Below are 18,251 nucleotides of genomic sequence, written 5' to 3'. Positions count from 1 at the left end.
CCAGGTGCCACCTGGACTTGAGAGTACTGCATTGTGTTTAGTTGAAGTAACCTGTGGTTAGCACCAGAGTGGTACTGGGAGCTCGGAGGCACAGGGATAAACGAGATAAACAGCACTGCAGTGTCTTTAAAAAGCAGAGGGGACAAAGAAAGAGCAAGAGCACACGGGAGAGCAAGCAAGCTTGACATGTGGAGCAAACTGAGCAGACATAACAGCAGCTCTGCACACTGACAGGGAACTGAAGGTAGGCTGGCTATACTAATGACAGCAACTCAGATGCTTGTAGGACATCTGAATGTTGATTCATTTTCCTGTTTTAATGTGCAAGTCAATTTTATTCTATATGTGCAGTGAGTCTGTTCATAAAGCAAGGTCTTCCTTGACATGACTAACAGTATCACATTCTTGCTTTTCTTCAGAAGTGTATGAAATATTGCAAGCTGGGAAGAAAAGGGATTTCTTTTCCCTTTTCAAGGTAAAAAGAGGTGATGCTGAATACAGCTGTCAGAGTTGATTAAATAACCATGGCTGAGGTTCATGGCTGGGGTTCACTCTGTAAGATTCTGAGTGCGATAAACAGTGAGGAGAAGGACTGTTCTCTATGACCCACAACTAGAATAACAAAGGCAAATCTAGCAGGAAATGTTCCTAGCGCTGGGAATGTTTCTACCTCTCCCAGGAGAGCAGCTTAAAACTCCACTGCCTGGGAGCCAGGCCATTTAAAGTGTCTGATGAGTAGCCTGCTGTCGACTACTATCTCCTGCAGGAGACTAAGGTCAGGTGGCCTAAGAGGGTTCTTTATCATTCCTTTCTTCCAGGGAAAGTTCAATGAAAGAGAGAAAACAAACAACGATCGTTGAACTTTTCTTTAGTGAGGGTTCATTTGAGTTGGTGATTAATAGGAATGGCCACAGGCTTGGAGATCAGTAATACACTAAGGTGGCACTTGGTCCAAGGGCTAGCTGATGAGGGGAAGTATTACATATTTTGCTTTAAATGTACTTGGTGCTGGCTGTTTCTTTACAGTGAATTAGGTATTGCCCTGAGGAAGCACTGTGTATAGGTTGAGGCATTCTGAAATTGCTGCTGGAGATGGTGAAATTACACGGATTTCTCTTCACAGAAAGGGATCTGCAGGCAGCATAGGACAGCCAGTGCTGCAGGTAATAGTGCATGTATCTGCAGGAAAGCAAGACTATTCAGGGGTGAACTGGTTATTGCTCAGTGGATAGGTTTTACTACCTCTGCCACAGGATGCAGCCAAGAAAGTGGGTAGTGGTAATGATCTGAATTCATCTGGGCACAGCTGCAGATCACAGATCTTCAGGCAGAATGCAGGCAAGCACGATGCCAGGCTGTTTCTGCAATGGACAGCAGGGGGCTGCAGTGCAGCCCGGGATGTTCAGAAGCATGGGCAGCTGGACCGAGCAAGGCAGACAGATGGGGACAGAGGCACAGGCAGCTTGTTCTCAGTAGGATGAAATGAAGAGAAAGTGGGGAGAAAACAAATGTTAGCTTTGGTTGCCAAGGCCTAATGAACAATTTGGAAGTTAAATACTGCTCTTAAGGAAAGCTGAGCAGTCTGGTTTGTCATTCTGGGTCTAGAACTTTATCAAAGCATGCAGTCCTTTCCCAACAGACTCTTGAAGTTTGTACAGTAATGTTGCTTCATTGAAAGATTATCAATAAAACAATCTCAGAAACACCCTGAACATCACCAGTTCATGGTATGGATATGTTTCTTATAAAGGGCACCTTCCACATAGACACAGAACTGAGATTTCCAGCAAGTTCAGTGAATTGCTGGGTGGGGATATAATCAATCAGAGAAATCAAAGCCATACCTATGTAACTGCTAGTTTGACGTACATAGTCCTAATGTGCAGTTTTTTTATTTTTATATTTGTTTTATTCACATCAATCAGATCAGTAAGACAAGATTTAAGTAAAACAAGTGAAACAGTCAGGAAACACAATTATGTGCTGTTTGTTTGCTTTCTGCACTTCTCATTGTCCAATAAGGAAAAATAGGTTAATCACTTTTGTATTTGTTTCTACATGGTTTTATTTTCCAAGTCTGATGCAGCAGCACAAAGTTTCAGCGTTTGAGGTGAAAGTGTTCTATTTATTTTTATACAATACCATATTCCCATGGCAACCTCACTGATATTACTTTTGGTTGCATGTCTATGAAAGCTACAATTGGGGTCAAATTTGAACAGACATTTTCAGCTTTCCAGTACCAGTCATCCTTACAAACAGAGTTCTCAGCAGGGCACTTAAACAGATGACTAACTTGAAATGTATAAATATTCTCTCTAGAGCAAATATGCAGTGAGTATAAATTGCCATATCTCCTTTAGAGTCCAGGGAACCATTGCACTTTACATCAACAGAGGATACACTCCTACAGCTTTAATGAAACCACTCACGCTCAGCATCCATATACTAAAGTACCTTACAAAATTGAGGTCTGAACAAAGCCTGCGTAGGGATTGAGTAGCATGTGCTGTGCTGCCTGTGTGGGCAGGCATAGGCATGCATTAGACACTTCGGGTCAGAATCAAGGACTAAGAAGTGGTGTGACAGCAGTAGTCTCAAGTGATTTAAATAATACAGCATGAGAGAAAAAAATATGCTTTGTGAAACCACCAATCTTTCTCAGATTCATATGAAGAACTTGCCACACTTACAGAACATAATTCTGCTGTCTATTGTAGCTTTACTTACTGCAAAATCAGCTACAAGAAGGGGGCAGATTGGGATATTAGGACCTGATAATTAATGGGTGCATGCAGTACGCACTGGTAGTACAGCGGACTGTGGATGTCTCATGATCAAAGTCAAAACACAACCAAGTACTTATCTCAGGTACTGGGTCGACAGCAACATCTGGATCTCTCAGTTTCTAGGCGTCTTGGGCAAAGCAACTTAAAAAGCATTTCTCAGTTAAAGGGGTTAAAGTTACAGTATTAAAAGCATATGCTCAGGCACTGACACTATTTCTCCTTTTGGAATGCAAGCTAACTTGTGGCTTCTTTCTCAGGTGGTCTGGCTTCTGCAGCACTGGAGATGTCGATAGCATCACAAATGGACTTGCCTGAAGAGATTCAGCATCCTTATGCAAAATTTTCTGAATGGAAATTCAAGCTGTTTAAAGTGAGACCGTTTCAAAAAGTACCTTCTGAGAAAAGCCAATGCATAAACAAGGATCAAGTACAAGAGGCAGCTTCTACGGATAAAGGAACTACCCTGCATAAAGATGAAGAAGATCCAAGAGGAGAAAAGTTAATTCTGACACAGATGGACTTCATGGGCAATACACAAGCGCTTGAGAAAGATGTCAATGACGTGAAAATACAAGACAACACAGTTCACCAGAACAACCTGAAGCAACTTTGCCGCATCTGTGGAGTTTCATTTAAAACTGATTGCTACAGGAGAACTCATCCAGTACATGGACCAGTAGATGATGAAATGCTGTGGCTCCTGAGAAAGAAAGAGAAAAAAGCAACCTCTTGGCCAGAACTTATTGCAAAAGTTTTTAAGATTGATGTGAGAGGGGATGTTGACACTATCCATCCCACTCGATTTTGTCACAACTGCTGGAGTATTATCCACAGGAAATTCAGTAATACTCCATGTGAAGTTTATTTTCCTAGGAACAGCACAATGGAGTGGCAGCCCCACTCCGCAAACTGTGAAGTGTGCCGCACTCCCAGTCGGGGAGTCAAGAGAAAAAGACAACCAGCCAACTTACAGCACGGCAAACGTGTGAAGATCGTTGCAGAACATGCTCGATTTAACAGAAGTATGAAGAACCAAGTGCTGATTAATAACAAAAATGTAATGAAAGAGATTACCAACTGCAAGAACAGGCATCTCAGCACCAAGCTGCTTGCAGTTGATTATCCAGTAGATTTCATTAAATCCATCTCTTGCCAGATCTGTGAGCATATTTTGGCAGACCCAGTGGAAACAACATGTAGACACTTGTTTTGCAGAACTTGCATTCTTAGTTGCATCAAAGTTATGGGCAGCTATTGCCCCTCCTGCTGGTATCCTTGCTTCCCTACTGATCTGGCAAGCCCAGTGAAATCCTTCCTGAACATCCTTGATAACCTAAGCATAAGGTGCCCTGTTCCAGAATGTGATGAAGAGATCTTGCATGGAAAATATAGCCAACACTTCTCTAACCACAAGGAGATGAAAGATAGAGAGCTCTATAACCCCGTAAATAAAGGTGGCCGACCAAGGCAGCATCTTCTGTCTTTGACCAGGAGAGCTCAGAAACATCGTCTGAGAGAGCTGAAACGTCAAGTCAAGGCTTTTGCTGAGAAAGAAGAGGGTGGTGATATAAAGGCTGTATGCATGACTTTGTTCCTGCTAGCCTTAAGAGCAAAAAATGAACACAAGCAAGCAGATGAATTGGAGGCTATAATGCAAGGTAGAGGATCTGGACTTCATCCTGCTGTTTGCCTGGCAATCCGAATCAACACGTTTCTCAGCTGTAGCCAATATCACAAAATGTACCGAACTGTAAAAGCTGTCACTGGGAGGCAGATTTTTCAGCCACTGCATGCTCTTCGCACTGCTGAGAAAGCCCTCTTACCAGGTTATCATCCATTTGAATGGAAACCTCCCTTGAGAAATGTATCCACTAACACAGAAGTGGGAATTATAGATGGTCTGTCAGGACTACCCCTCTCAATTGATGACTACCCAGTAGACACAATTGCAAAGAGATTTCGATATGATACAGCTTTGGTTTCTGCTTTAAAGGATATGGAGGAAGAAATCTTGGAGGGCATGAAGGCAAAAAACCTGGATGACTATCTGAACGGTCCCTTCACTGTGGTAATAAAAGAGTGCTGTGATGGAATGGGAGATGTCAGCGAGAAGCATGGAAGTGGGCCCGCTGTCCCAGAGAAGGCTGTACGCTTTTCATTTACAGTCATGAACATTGCTATAGACCATGGGAATGAAAGGATAAGGATTTTTGAAGAAGTAAAACCCAATTCGGAGTTGTGTTGCAAACCCTTGTGCCTTATGCTGGCTGATGAATCAGATCACGAAACTCTGACAGCAATCCTGAGCCCTCTCATCGCAGAAAGAGAGGCAATGAAGAACAGTGAACTGCTTCTTGAAATGGGAGGCATCCTGAGAACGTTCAAGTTCATCTTTCGAGGTACAGGATATGATGAGAAACTTGTAAGGGAAGTGGAAGGGCTGGAGGCCTCAGGTTCCACTTATATCTGTACCCTCTGTGATGCAACCCGCCTAGAGGCCTCCCAGAACTTGGTCTTCCACTCCATCACCAGGAGCCATGCTGAAAATCTGGAGCGATATGAAATATGGAGGTCCAACCCGTATCATGAATCTGTTGATGAGCTCCGTGACAGAGTGAAGGGTGTTTCAGCCAAACCTTTCATAGAGACCGTTCCCTCCATAGACGCATTGCACTGCGACATTGGAAATGCAACAGAATTTTACAGGATTTTCCAGATGGAGATTGGTGAAGTCTATAACAATCCTGATGCATCCAAAGAGGAGAGGAAGAGGTGGCAGTTGACTCTTGACAAACATCTCAGGAAGAAGATGAAATTAAAGCCTATGATGAGGATGAGTGGGAACTTTGCTAGAAAGCTCATGTCCAAAGAGACAGTAGAGGCAGTATGTGAATTAATAAAGTGTGAGGAAAGGCATGAAGCTCTAAAAGAACTAATGGACCTTTATCTGAAAATGAAACCAGTATGGCGATCTTCATGTCCTGCCAAAGAGTGTCCAGAACTGCTGTGCCAGTACAGCTACAATTCACAGCGTTTTGCTGAGCTCCTGTCTACAAAGTTCAAGTACAGATACGAAGGCAAGATAACCAATTATTTCCACAAAACCCTTGCTCATGTTCCTGAAATCATTGAGAGAGATGGGTCTATTGGTGCTTGGGCAAGTGAAGGAAATGAGTCTGGAAACAAACTATTTAGGAGGTTCCGAAAAATGAATGCCAGGCAGTCCAAATTCTATGAAATGGAGGATGTCTTAAAGCATCACTGGCTATATACCTCTAAGTATCTCCAGAAGTTCATGAACGCTCATAAAACGTTAAGAAGCCAGGGCTTTGTCACTGATCCAGATGATGGGTTAGGTGATTCTTTGCCACCGGAGATCTCTTTGGAAAGCAATGATTCAGAGGAACTCTAAATGTGAAGTACATTTGGTGTTGGGTTTGTGAAAGTCTTACTGAGAGGAGACAGCTTCCTTTTCAGGCCTGCAGAGGTACAGGGAAAGGTGAAGCTTTCATTTTTATACTCCCTTCTAAAGGTGCTGAGTGGAGTTTAATGAAATGCCGTGTCTGTTGGGAGCTTTGAACAGAAGCAATGCAGTAGTGCATTTACCAGTTGTTCTGTGACAGTGAAGTGGAAACAAACTGTAAAGAAGGGCCATGAATTTATTTTGGTCTCAAAGTGCTGTTTGTAAGTGAGAAAGACAAAGTAAACAAGGTTTTATACAGAACATTATTTTGGAATGAATATAATACTGGAAAGTTATGACACCTGCTGAAAAATTGAGCATGGCTATTTGTTCTGTTCACATTATATAAACTATTTTGATATTTACTTTTCAAGAGGGTTTGATTATTTTATTGATGTCTCTTATTATAAGTCAAGATTTGGCAGTGAGACAGGTAATTGTTTGGGGATGAACAAAGTTTGGGTATTTTTACATAATGTACTGACTAGAGATACAAACTTTGATCTCAAACATTTAAAATATATAATGTTTAGGTTGTAGTTCTGCTTTGGAGCAGGTGGTGGTATCAGCATGCTAATTTACTATATGAAGATAAAAGAAAGGTAGCTATAATTTTTTTGAGATATTTTTATTGTAGTGCATTTACTCCAAAATGCAAACCCATGCCTGCGCTCCTAAATCAGCATCACAGAGCCTTGTGCTTATCTCACTGTACAAAGCACATTTAAGCTCTGCTATGCAGCTTGTTGCTTCATATGAATTTTAGATTTCAAGGGCAACTTCAGTATGCAGTATACTTTGTACCAGTATAATTTTACTGGGTAAATTCGTGGCCTTACTGGAGTCACCAGTAAAATACCATTGAATACCAGCAAGCCCACAATTTCACCAGGTGACAAAAAGTTGTAGCAAACCCATTTCTCAGGAGATGGATATTAACTTTATCAGATATGTATCAGTGTTCCGGTCCTCTCTTAAATAGTTCCTCTATTAAATAGTTCCCTTACCATTTCTGATATGCTCTAACACTATCCAATTCTGAGCTTTTTCTCACCTAGGATATATCATTTATTTCATTTTCTAGATATATGAAATGGGAGGAATCACATTTATTAACCTCGAAGATACTTTGTGTAAAGGCATAGTGAAAAAACAGTGAGTTGCCTTGAAATGACTGTATAGTGTACTTTACATTATAAGAACAATATTTAGTTAGCATTCCTCATATTTTAAACTCTATCAGGAGCACCATTATGTTGGTAGTATTTGCCTTTCTGAAGTGTTATTGCTATATGACTGAAGGCTGCTTAGATCAGATGAGATTGCACCAGTAGTTCTTGTGGATAATGTTGGTTTAAATGGATGAAAGGATTTAAAAGTTAATGTGTATAAACCATGCGATTGGAAACTAAATTATTTCTGGACATATCACCAGTGCAAATGAACAAGTCTAGACCTTCATTCAGCAGTGTTCAAATGGAAGCTTAAATTCAAGTGTATGACTCAACCACTGAATGCATGCATGCATACATTTAGTAGTAGTAGCTTACATCTAAAAAAAAATTAAAATTATATGGATCTTATTCAATGATATAGTCAAGAAATATACTCAGAAGTATCTGAGATACTCCTAAATCACCTAGCCTATCAGATTAGCACCTGTAGCTAGGGCATGATTGTGCCTGAAGAAATACTTCTGAAACAACATTAAATGCATGAACAATCAAAGCATGGATCTCAAAAAACCCACACTTTGTGTTTTTATTTTAATGTGGCAGGAGTTGGTTTGTGAGTGTAAGGGAACAACAAACTTAAAGGACTAATGGTCTGCGGTTTCTGCAGTGATATCTTGTTCTTGTTATTTGCTAAATCTTTGATGGTCTGGTATTTACTATTTGTGGACTATTAGGAAATAGAGTTAAGTGTTAGTAATAAGTATAAAAATTAACAATATTCTGATAATGCCTTTCTTTTGATTATTTTATTATTTTAAATAATTTTTTTAGAGTATTTTGTAATTTAGGATTTAGTTTTAATAGGATTTCTTTAAATAAAATTTAACATGTCAAAATTTGAGGCTAATAATGTCTTTTTCTTACAACATTTTATTTTCTAAGCAGTCATAAGAACAGTAGTCTTTTGTATGGTTTACCATGTACATCTGCACTTACTGAAAGTTCATTTGTAGATTAAATTATTTCTTTCAATTCTTTGAATAAAACAAGTACTTCCCATAAAGCATAAATGCCAGGTTTACATAAGTATCATTTATTTACTAATACATGCAGACAAGTGCAGCTGTTTCCCATGGAGTATAAATATCAGCTATATGACAAAGAATATCCTTTAGCAGTAAATGCAGACGTGCTTTGGATTTTTGGTACAATATATTTCATTATGCAAATTGTTGCCCTTTTTTGTTCTGTTATATACCTATTTGGAGCAGTTGTTTTACCTTAGTTTTCATCCTTCCTCTGTTTGAATAGCCTAAAGTCCAGTTTAATAGACCTGACTGAGCTCATGGTGATTTTCACCCCATTTAAGTGGTATATGTTGCCTTTGCACAAGAGTGAATTTCCCCCACAAGTACTCCCGACCTGTTTCTTGCACTGCATACACACCACTGGAGAGACTGGCCAGACCTTGGTCATTTTGCACACGTAATTTCAGTGACTTCACTGACATTTTTAAGTTCCAAATTCACTTTAACATGCTGCTTACATAAGAGCAAGCGATTTGCCCCATTCCATTCAAAAGGGTTGAGTACATTTTATCCATATATGTATGATTTCTCACAATGAGCTCATGAATTAATCGGGCTGAGCAGTGCATGGGCTGGGACATGGGCAGGCAAGAGGATAAGGAAGTATTATTTTGTGAAATACTATCGAGCCGTCAAAACACATTTCACATCCCACCAATTATGGGCAGAACAATTGACACAGACGGTTGAGAACGTTTTCTTTTGCCTTTTCTTTAGGCTTGAACCTACTTTAATCTTTTTATCCCATTGTTGACATTTTGTGTAAATCAAGAGACTCTCTGAGAGTTTTGAACTCATTAAAACAAACAGAACTGAAAGGGTACGTACCTGCAAGTGGAGCTTTGTAAACAGGAATAAAATAACAATGCTGCATGCACACAGGCATGCATCTGAAAGAAAACACATTTTGACTGCAGACAGGTGCATCATTTGTTTACTCAGCCTATTGTTAAGCTTCTTGGTTTTGAAGAGGCTTTAGAAAAGTGGAGACACTTTTATTCATGGGACTCTCTCAAACCTTCACATTTTCTATGCTAATGCTTTGTGAAAATCTGTCAGTAATTACTTCGTGGTGAATGCTTCTTTTTTTTGAAATTATACTGACTGCATTCCTTATACGATGACATTATGTATCTTGTTTTGTTTGGTTTTATTCAAGGACTTCAGATTATGAATTGCCTTGTTATGAAATGATGTGAATATAAGAGAAGTCTTGACTGTGGTCTCACGTGTTTTTTCCTCATAGGAATAATTCTATTGACTTAAAGCAAACCAACTTTGACTTTTACTCAGGAACTTCAGAAACAAACTTTATGTATTTACAGTATCCCAATTTCTCGCTGCACTGAGTTCTGCGTGCTGTCTCACAGCACAGCTTCATCATTGTACTTTTTCTTCTGTTACAGTTTGTTATTTGTAACACTTGTTTAAAATAAAGGTCTTGTAAGTATTTGAGTTTCTGAATGTGTACTTCTTTCTGGTTTTTTGACTGTGCACATAAGTTCATGATAACAGTCTCACTTTTCATCTAGATCGTGCATGCTTTTTATTTGGACTGTTCTAATACCCAGAGACTACTGCTGGGATTCCAGACCTGTTAGATCACCAGGTTAACACAAATGAAGATTGCTCCATGCATCTCAGCAGCCCTTTCTGCACCTTTCCCCACAGGCGGCTGTTTGATGGGAAAGTTGATGGGAAAGTAAAACCAGTTTCATTTAGTCTGTAGATAACTTTTGCTTCATTTACAACACCACCCTAGTTTTTGTTAAAAGCCAGCCTTTACTGTCCATGTTACTGTGCTAAACCTCTTTACTGACTTCTGTACATCCTTTGCATCAAATTTTATCTCGTCATAGATTCTGCAGCTGCAAAGGCTAGTTTGGATCTATCTCTAAGTTCATGATTTTTAGTTTTCCTTTACTACAGGTAGGAAAGTCTTTCTCCCCTTCCACTGATATCTCAGGTTCAATTAACTTACATAAACCAACTAGTCTGGATGGAATTAACTATGAGCAAATTAAGCATTTACATTATTAGCTACCTGATTTCCTGTTGCAATCAGGTAATTGGATACCTAATTTCTAAACTTTATATAACCAACATAATTATTTCGGCTGACCATTAATAAATTCTTTTTGGATGGAAAAAACGGAACTCACTAAGAAACAACAACAGCAACAACAACAACAACAACAACAACTACAAAAACAGAACAAAACACAAAACCAATCCCCCCAGAGAGCTTCCTGGTAAATTAGGATGATTTAATTCTTTTATTCCTAAATTAATAAACATAGAATCACAGAAAGGCTTAGTTTGGAGGAGACTTTAAAGATCATCTAGTTCCAGCCCCCCCCCCCCCCCATGGGCAGGGTTGCCAACCACCAGATTAGGCAGCCCATGGCACAATGCAACTTAGTCTTGAATGCCTCCAGAGTTGAGGCACCCACAGCCCCTCTGGGCAACCTGTTCCAGTGCTTCACAACCTTCAGAGTAAAAAAAGAAATCTTCTTAACATCTAACCTAAATCTTTCCTGTTTTAGTTTAAAACGATTCCTCCGTGTCCTATCACTGTCAGACTGCGTAAATATTCAGTTCCCCTCCTACCTGTAAACTCCTTTCAAGTACAGGAAAGCTGCAGTGGTGTCTTCCCAGGGATTTCTCCAAGCTAAACAAGTCCAACTCCCTCAGCCTTTCTTCACAGGAGAGCTGCTCCATCCCTCTGATCTTTGTGGCCCTCCTCTGAACCCACTCCAACAGCTCTGCATCCCTCCTGAACTGGGGGTCCCATGCTTTCCAGATGGTGACTTACAAGGGCAGAGTAGAGGGGGACAATCACCTCCCTCTTCTCGCTGGCCATAATATCTGACTGAAATTTACTTTCTGTGTATTCTCACTAGAATCAGAATCAGATGAAGAATAATGAGGTCTACCACCACTGTTCTTCAGACTGCTGTTTCAGGTGACTGAATATAGCATAATTTTCAAAGAAATGATCAGCTCCAACCCTTTAATATGGGCACTTTTCTTCCTTCTTCATCAAGCTTAATATTGCCCATAGTCCCAGAAGTCACATTACAGAGGATTTAATTAGCAGTTTTTCTAGCAACATCAGCAGACGTGTCAGAAGGTGAAACTGCTGTATTTTCAGTGCCCAGCTCTTCTTCTGAAGATAGGGATTTTGAACAGGGGAATTCACAATAACTACCAACAGAAGGTGGTTCTGGTAGTGGCCAAAGCATATCTTGAGAAATCAGAAGGTTTTTACAATGTTTATCTTGTTTTTTTGTTAAAGAAAAGAGGGACAATTTTCAAAGCCCAAATATAGACACAAAACTGGAGTTTGCTCAAGCTCTTCTCAGAAATTAGTTTTGCTTGAAATGGGAGAGGCCAGGAATCAAATATGGAGGGAGCTAGAGTCACCAATCCTTAAAACAAGTCTTGCACTTAAACAAATCTGCACTACACTAAATCTAGTAGTAAATAACTTTACAGATTCCTTTTCAATCTGAATACAATCTTTTCCTTTTGCTTTGGGCTCCCAGTGGCATTATTTCCACTCCTTTCAATGGTCTTTTGGTGCAATGAGTCACTCTGAACTATGAGACATGTTTTAGTGCTACCACTAAAGTTTGTGCTGTGCCTTTCCTGTAGATTAATTAGGTTCTTCAGCATCTAAGTACCTTCCACAAGCAGTATAAACATATACTATTATTTTAAAAGCTGATGATAACAGCAACACTAAAATGTGACTGGGAACCCTGATGCTGCTTGTTGTGGTTACAAAGGTCAGTTGGATGCAGACACAATAGGGATTTAGTTCTGTACTCATGTCTGCTTAATTTTATCCTCTAATACTACCCTGCATGAGAAAGAAACATATTGATTTGCTGGTTTTAAAGACAATCAATGCTCTAACAAGTACATGCCTCAAAAGCTTCATCAGAATTATCAAATAATTAAATATTTTCTGCAACCTTGAATGCTATGTGAAGTGTCTTCATTTACAGGTCAACGGTTGTACACTTCTTTATGCCTGTGTCCTTAGGAATTTTATATTTTACTTTACCTATGATTTACTCTTCCAGCAGTAACTCTGAAATATGATTTAATACTTGTTCTACTACCCTTCACTGCAAGGTTGGGACATAGTTTGGCTTAGCAATTTCTCCTTCCTCATGAAGTGACACATACATTTTAAAAAGTCATAGACCAATCAAATTTGTTGCCCAGTGTGGGTCCTCAGAAATTTGAGATATTGCTAGCAATTGGGTAACAGGCAAAATGCAGACTGGCTATTGCCAAGGACTGAAGTAAGCACGAGGAGTCCTGCACTGCTGTGGAATGGTGAAGGAATGAGGGGTGGATTTCTGCTGTGTGCATATATTGTCCTCCTGTTGGCAATGTTCTTTGATTTTAATGTGAAGATTGTTTGTTATTGATGTAAATGAAGTTTGTAATGTGTGATGAATGTTTACTTTAATGAAAATTTGGCTGAGCAATATCTATGACTAACCTACAAAAGAGGCTACTGGCTACCGAATTTCAGCAGTTTGAAGGGACTTTACAAGGCCATTATTTTCATTTATTCCTTTGAAAAACATACAGCATTATTTATTATGAGTACATTTTGAGGAAAGAGGAAACTACCATTTAAAACTATGGATTTACACTAATATCAAAATGGATGAAACAAGTCTCAGGATGATCTACTTTCCATTAACAAATTCTACCCACACTATAACCTCTGTCAGAATATAAGTAAGTTGGAAATAGAAATTTTGTCTTGTTGCCCTTTACCATCCTCTACTGTTGACTCGTGAAGGCGTCAAGGGGAGTACTGTGCATACACATTTGTGCTGATGGGAATACTGCTGCTTTTGAAAGGGGTGGCTGCTCAGGGTCTGCACATACTGATCAGATAGCTGACAGCTGCTCCTGCTGCTTTTCCTTTTTATTCAGGGCTCCAGCACGAGAACTGGACTGTGAATACCGAGCTATTAGTGTTGGCTCGCCAATGTTGAATGGGTGGTATTGATTTTTTTAAAAAGATGTTTGAACAGTAATAAAAGTAAGAAATTAAGTAAAAAATGACGAGGCTTTACAGATAGCCAATGAAAGAATCCACTACAAGTTAGTAAACTCTTGGGCTATTCAACCTTGACAATGTCCTTTTCAATATGAATCCAATCTTGCCCCCACGCTTTGAGCAGCTAGCTGCATTTGTTTTCACCCTCACAATGCAACACTGGCTCAGTGAGTCACACTGAGCAACAGCTTGTACTTTCATACTGTCACACTCTACACAGTCGCCCTGCAGGAGCAGAGAAAGAAACGTGAAAGGGAAGACCTGGAGTAAATGATAAAAGTCCTGTTCATCAGAAGGAACTTCTAAAGTCAATTGGAGCTCACAGCATGTGGCAGCTGTAAAGCCAGAGCCCTTACAGACTTTAGATGGACCTCCCAAGCACACATGCTGTCCTCTCCTAGACTTTGGGATTTACAGTGTTTGATTTACCCCGTGAACAGGGGAAAAAAAAACCATTCATTTTTATTACAAACTTAGAAAAAATATTTTAGAAAATACGAATGCAAATGTAAGGCAGCTGTCGAGCACAGTGGTTGAAAAATGCAGTTTAACTTACTGTCAGGTGATATTCCTTAACACTAGCCAAAACTGACACATAACCAGACAGTACCTTTCAAAATAAAAAAAGGCATTATCCAGAATTAAATGCTTGAAAAGAAAGATTTTCATCATGTTAGTCCCTGAAGAAAACTGACCCTCAGTGTCTGAATATTTCATTATTTCTGACACAAGGGAGTTAAAAAATCACTTCAATTTAAAAGCAGATTAATTAGTCTAATTTTAGCTCATCGTACTAACATAAAATTGGAGTAAGGAAGTTATAAATTAGGCCAAATATTTCTAGAACTACTCGCTCAATAAAAAAATAAAATAAAATGAACAATACGGTCTTTGTTTACTGACAGGTGCTATCACCACTGAGTACATAATAATATCTTATCCTATGAGCAGTCCTACTACATTCACTGGGAATGACTGGAGAGTAAGCTACACTGTAGCAAAAAATACAGCAGTAAGTTGCCAACATCTGCCTGCGTGTTTGTAGGATGCCCTCTGAGATGAGCTTCCTATATGGATATTACAAAAACATACATAAGAAACAAAAAACGTTCATGACCTTTGAAATATAACTGAAACACTGATATAATATCAATTAAATTAAAAAAAAATCACCAGGAACCTCAGTAACCCATTTTGTTTAAACTACTGCTAGCTGTGTTTGTCTCTTTTGTTGAATACAAATCGGTGGTACAAATCTACTCAAATAATCTCCGAAGAAAAGACTTTTTCACTGGTGTGGTTAACTTCATGGTTTTCTTTTTATGCAATCGTTTCATGGGTTGCTTTTTCAGATGCACCACCTTTTTGGGAGTTTGCAGCCCTTTATTAAGGTCAACATGCTCATTGCAGAAGTACTTGACATTTGCTTCTGAGAGCCGCAGAAGCATGCTCTCTGACAGATCCATACACTGTGCATGAACCCAATGGCCAGTCCCACTGGAACACAAGATCATTGCAGGCTTGCTGAGTTCTGTTGAATAGAAAGGCACCCAGGTGTTAATGTCAATATTGCAGCTGGCACAGCAGATGATCCAGTACCCTGTTTCTGATTCATCTTCTTCATCATCTTCGTTGTAAGTGTCCATGTCATCAACATCAAAGCTACTGGCTTCAGCACTAAAAGAAAATTCTTCTGAGTCTTCAAATGGAGTGGAGTCTCCTTGGTCTTCGGTAGATGCCTGACTGCACGCTTGTGCTGTCAGTTCTTCCTCCTCATCCTCTTCTGCTGTGTTGCATCTCAAAATGTAGAAGTAGTTTGCATCTGAAATTAACTGTTTGTTGGCACCAGGAATGCCCAACAATATGGACCCTTTGCCCATATCACAGCCAAACCACATCCTACAGTGTTTAATATCAGGCGTCCAGTCTGGGCTTGCCCTTTCAACAATCTCTATTTTATTATCTTCCAAAACTATAGTGTTACAGAGCATTCGTTTCTGGTTGTCAGACTCATAGCCCCCAACAAGGACAAATTCAGTATCACTAGTTTGAGTCACAATACCACTCGACACAGATATTCCTCCTGGCAAGATAGAGCAGGTCACAGCTGGGCTGCCCAGTGGGAGATCAACTTTTAGCTTGTATAGGTTGGGAGGTCGGGTATTATTTTGAAGTGAATGGCCACCCAGAATGTAGATTGTATCATTCCTGGCAACTGAAACATGGAAGGAAAGTCCATCTTGAAGCTCTGGAAGTATGTATGACGTACAGCATCCAAACTCAAAATCAACAAGAAACACAGATGGAAAACAGTCAACTACACTATTCCATTTTTCAGTAGTTCTCTGTTCAAGAGGAATATATGATCTACCTCCAAATATAACGATCATGCTTTTTCCCCGGCTGTGAACTACATTAATTGTATGTGCGTATCTAGCTTCAGGGACATCTCCATCTAGATCTTTCTCAATGCACTGAAACATGGTTTTCTTGGTAGTTTTGTTTACCATACTCATAATGTAAACCTTATCAGAAAGATCATTGTTAGGTGTTTTCCCACCATGAATGATGTACTGGTGCTTATCGGACTCCCCGTTGCCTCTAAGTGTGCAAACAGCTGGGTAGCGGAGTGGGGGAAGGTAACAGGAATCCCTAGAGAAGGCAGCAGGTTTCATTTTGAGCTCATTCTGCTTCATATCAAGGAAGAAAACACCAGTGGGACAAGATCTCTTCGGCCATCCTTTCTGCCCAAAAAAGAAGACATGTCCATCAAAATTCAGCAGGGAAGAACCTGGCTGGAGCAAGGAGGAATTGCTGACAGCCGATACCATCTGCAGTGACATTGCATGTGCTGGTTGGGTCATCTTGCGTTATCTAAGACAAACAACACAAAAGAAACACGTTTTGAACACTCTGTGAGACCATTTACTTGAATTAAGTGGCATTAAAACTGCACGTCAGTTCTCTCCTCATTTAAACCGTGTGCCAGTTCTGTGGAATTTCGTAAGAAACCTGCTACTGTTTACAAGCATAACGCCTGCATTCCGGCCTGCAGGGCCAGCGTTACTACTTCCCCTGGTCCAGTGCAGTAAAGGCCGCGCCCCGGGCCCGGGGCTCCCATGGAAACGCCGGCCCCGGGGCCTGCTGGGGCCGGTAGTTTTCCTTCGGCAGCTCGACCACGCTGCTCTCCGAGGCCGCCCCAGCTCAGGCGGGGTCTGCGGGCGGTGAGTGGGGCCGCAAGGGCCGGGGCCTTTCCGAATCGCTGCCGAATGTCCGGCAGCGGACGGGTCCCGCCCCCGAGCGCCGGCAGCGGGCGGGAGGTCGCGGGTACAGCGCAGGGCGGGCAGCCAGTACCGCGCAGGTCCCGCGGTGCTCGGCAGGGCTCGGCTGGGACAGCCCGGATCGTGGGACGAGCCTTCTTAAACCGGGCAGAGCGAATGTCTGCAATGCGGACATCGCTATTAGTTGCAGACGTGTCGGAGCGGTCGGGCCCAGCTGTGTTTGTAAGCGCTTTAGTCACCGGATGGAAGCTGCAGGGATGAGTCCTGCCTGCGCGCTGCCTGGCTCTGGCTAGGATCGATGGCGGACTGCCCTGTGCTGCTGTCTTGCCATCAAATTCATCTGTGGGCTTTGCAGTTTGCATTTGACGTGCAGTATGCTTTCATGAGTAGGTTCCAAGGGATTTTTCTTTTCTGCACGTTTGTTTAAAAATCGAGAATAGTTTATGCAGTCAGCCTGCGCAGTAACACTGCTCTGGAGAGCAAAGTGCCAGGGAGATAAACCGACTGACCGGTCCGTGGTGACAGCAGAACTGCGCCTTTCAGTCAGTGTCCAAATTCATGTGTAATGTGAAAGTTGTGAGTTAGCTTTGAAGTACAATATTTGAAGATAAAGTCCTGCCAAATGTCCCTCCACGTTTTGAAATACAATTTCTCTTTTTGAATTCTTTAGGATTCATATGTGGCTTTCATTTTGCTGTAATAAGGAAAGCAAGAAATAGGATTCCTTCTCCTTTTAGGAAGGATGACTGTCTTCTAGTGGCATGCCATCAAAATGCGGGGATTCCAGAACAGCAGTGTTTACAGCAAAATTCGCTGTGGGTCTCATCTGTGGGATTGATGATGCTGGCTACATCAAGCTACCATCTGAATATGTTCTCATGTACATTAAGAGCTGCTGTATGTTGTAAATATACTGCCTGCCTGTCCCACTTGCTAGTATGCAAGCTGTAATGCTATTGTATGGATCTGCCATTAAATGCTTTCACAGGTAAATGAACCTGGTCAGATGTGCTTGGTCTGTAGCACACGGGAGCAAAGACATAGCCCCTACTGTTGTTCATTACAAAAAATATATAAAAAAAATCAATGGAAAATCTGTCTTTTCTTTTTGTATACTGTAGAATCATACAGATATAATGATGAAGCAGCACTTGCTGTGTAACAGAGTGCCTCTGTCCTGAAGGTGGTGGTTCTTTCAGAGTTTAGATTCCTTTTCAAAAGTTACTTCATGGTAGGCAAAGTTCAGTTAGGAGTCAAATTAGCTAACCCTGTTCTGAGGATGTTTTTGATAGTATTTGCATGAAGAGAAAATTTTCAAATTGTTTACACTCAGATGAGATGCTAAACAGAAATCTTTGCTGCT

At 40.7% G+C, this 18,251-nt stretch overlaps 4 protein-coding genes across 4 annotated transcripts in view; 3 read left to right on the top strand and 1 right to left on the bottom strand.

Annotated features, from left to right (window-relative positions):
• The window catches only part of LDLRAD3 (low density lipoprotein receptor class A domain containing 3), a 282,869-nt gene that overhangs the window by 237,370 nt on the left and 27,248 nt on the right, over positions 1-18,251 (top strand). The gene's annotated exons all lie outside the window — the stretch shown is intronic.
• On the top strand, positions 3,073-6,201 carry RAG1 (recombination activating 1). Its single transcript, XM_065755722.1, has one exon. The coding sequence runs from the start codon at positions 3,073-3,075 to the stop codon at positions 6,199-6,201; it is 3,129 nt and encodes a 1,042-aa protein (XP_065611794.1).
• Positions 14,864-16,471, bottom strand: RAG2 (recombination activating 2). The gene has a single exon (XM_065754989.1). It carries the CDS (start codon positions 16,469-16,471, stop codon positions 14,864-14,866), a length of 1,608 nt encoding a protein of 535 aa, XP_065611061.1.
• IFTAP (intraflagellar transport associated protein) overlaps positions 16,751-18,251 on the top strand; it is a 40,639-nt gene continuing 39,138 nt past the window's right edge. Inside the window, exon 1 of the mRNA XM_065754998.1 lies at positions 16,751-16,831. The gene's annotated coding sequence lies outside the window, so the exon portion shown is untranslated. The remainder of the gene's footprint in view (positions 16,832-18,251) is intronic.

The sequence above is a fragment of the Cyrtonyx montezumae genome, unplaced genomic scaffold (genome assembly GCF_038088225.1).
Source record: "Cyrtonyx montezumae isolate F1298 unplaced genomic scaffold, pur_monq_1.0 scaffold_10, whole genome shotgun sequence".
Lineage (NCBI taxonomy): Eukaryota > Metazoa > Chordata > Aves > Galliformes > Odontophoridae > Cyrtonyx > Cyrtonyx montezumae.
This window is presented reverse-complemented; position numbering and strand designations above follow the sequence as displayed.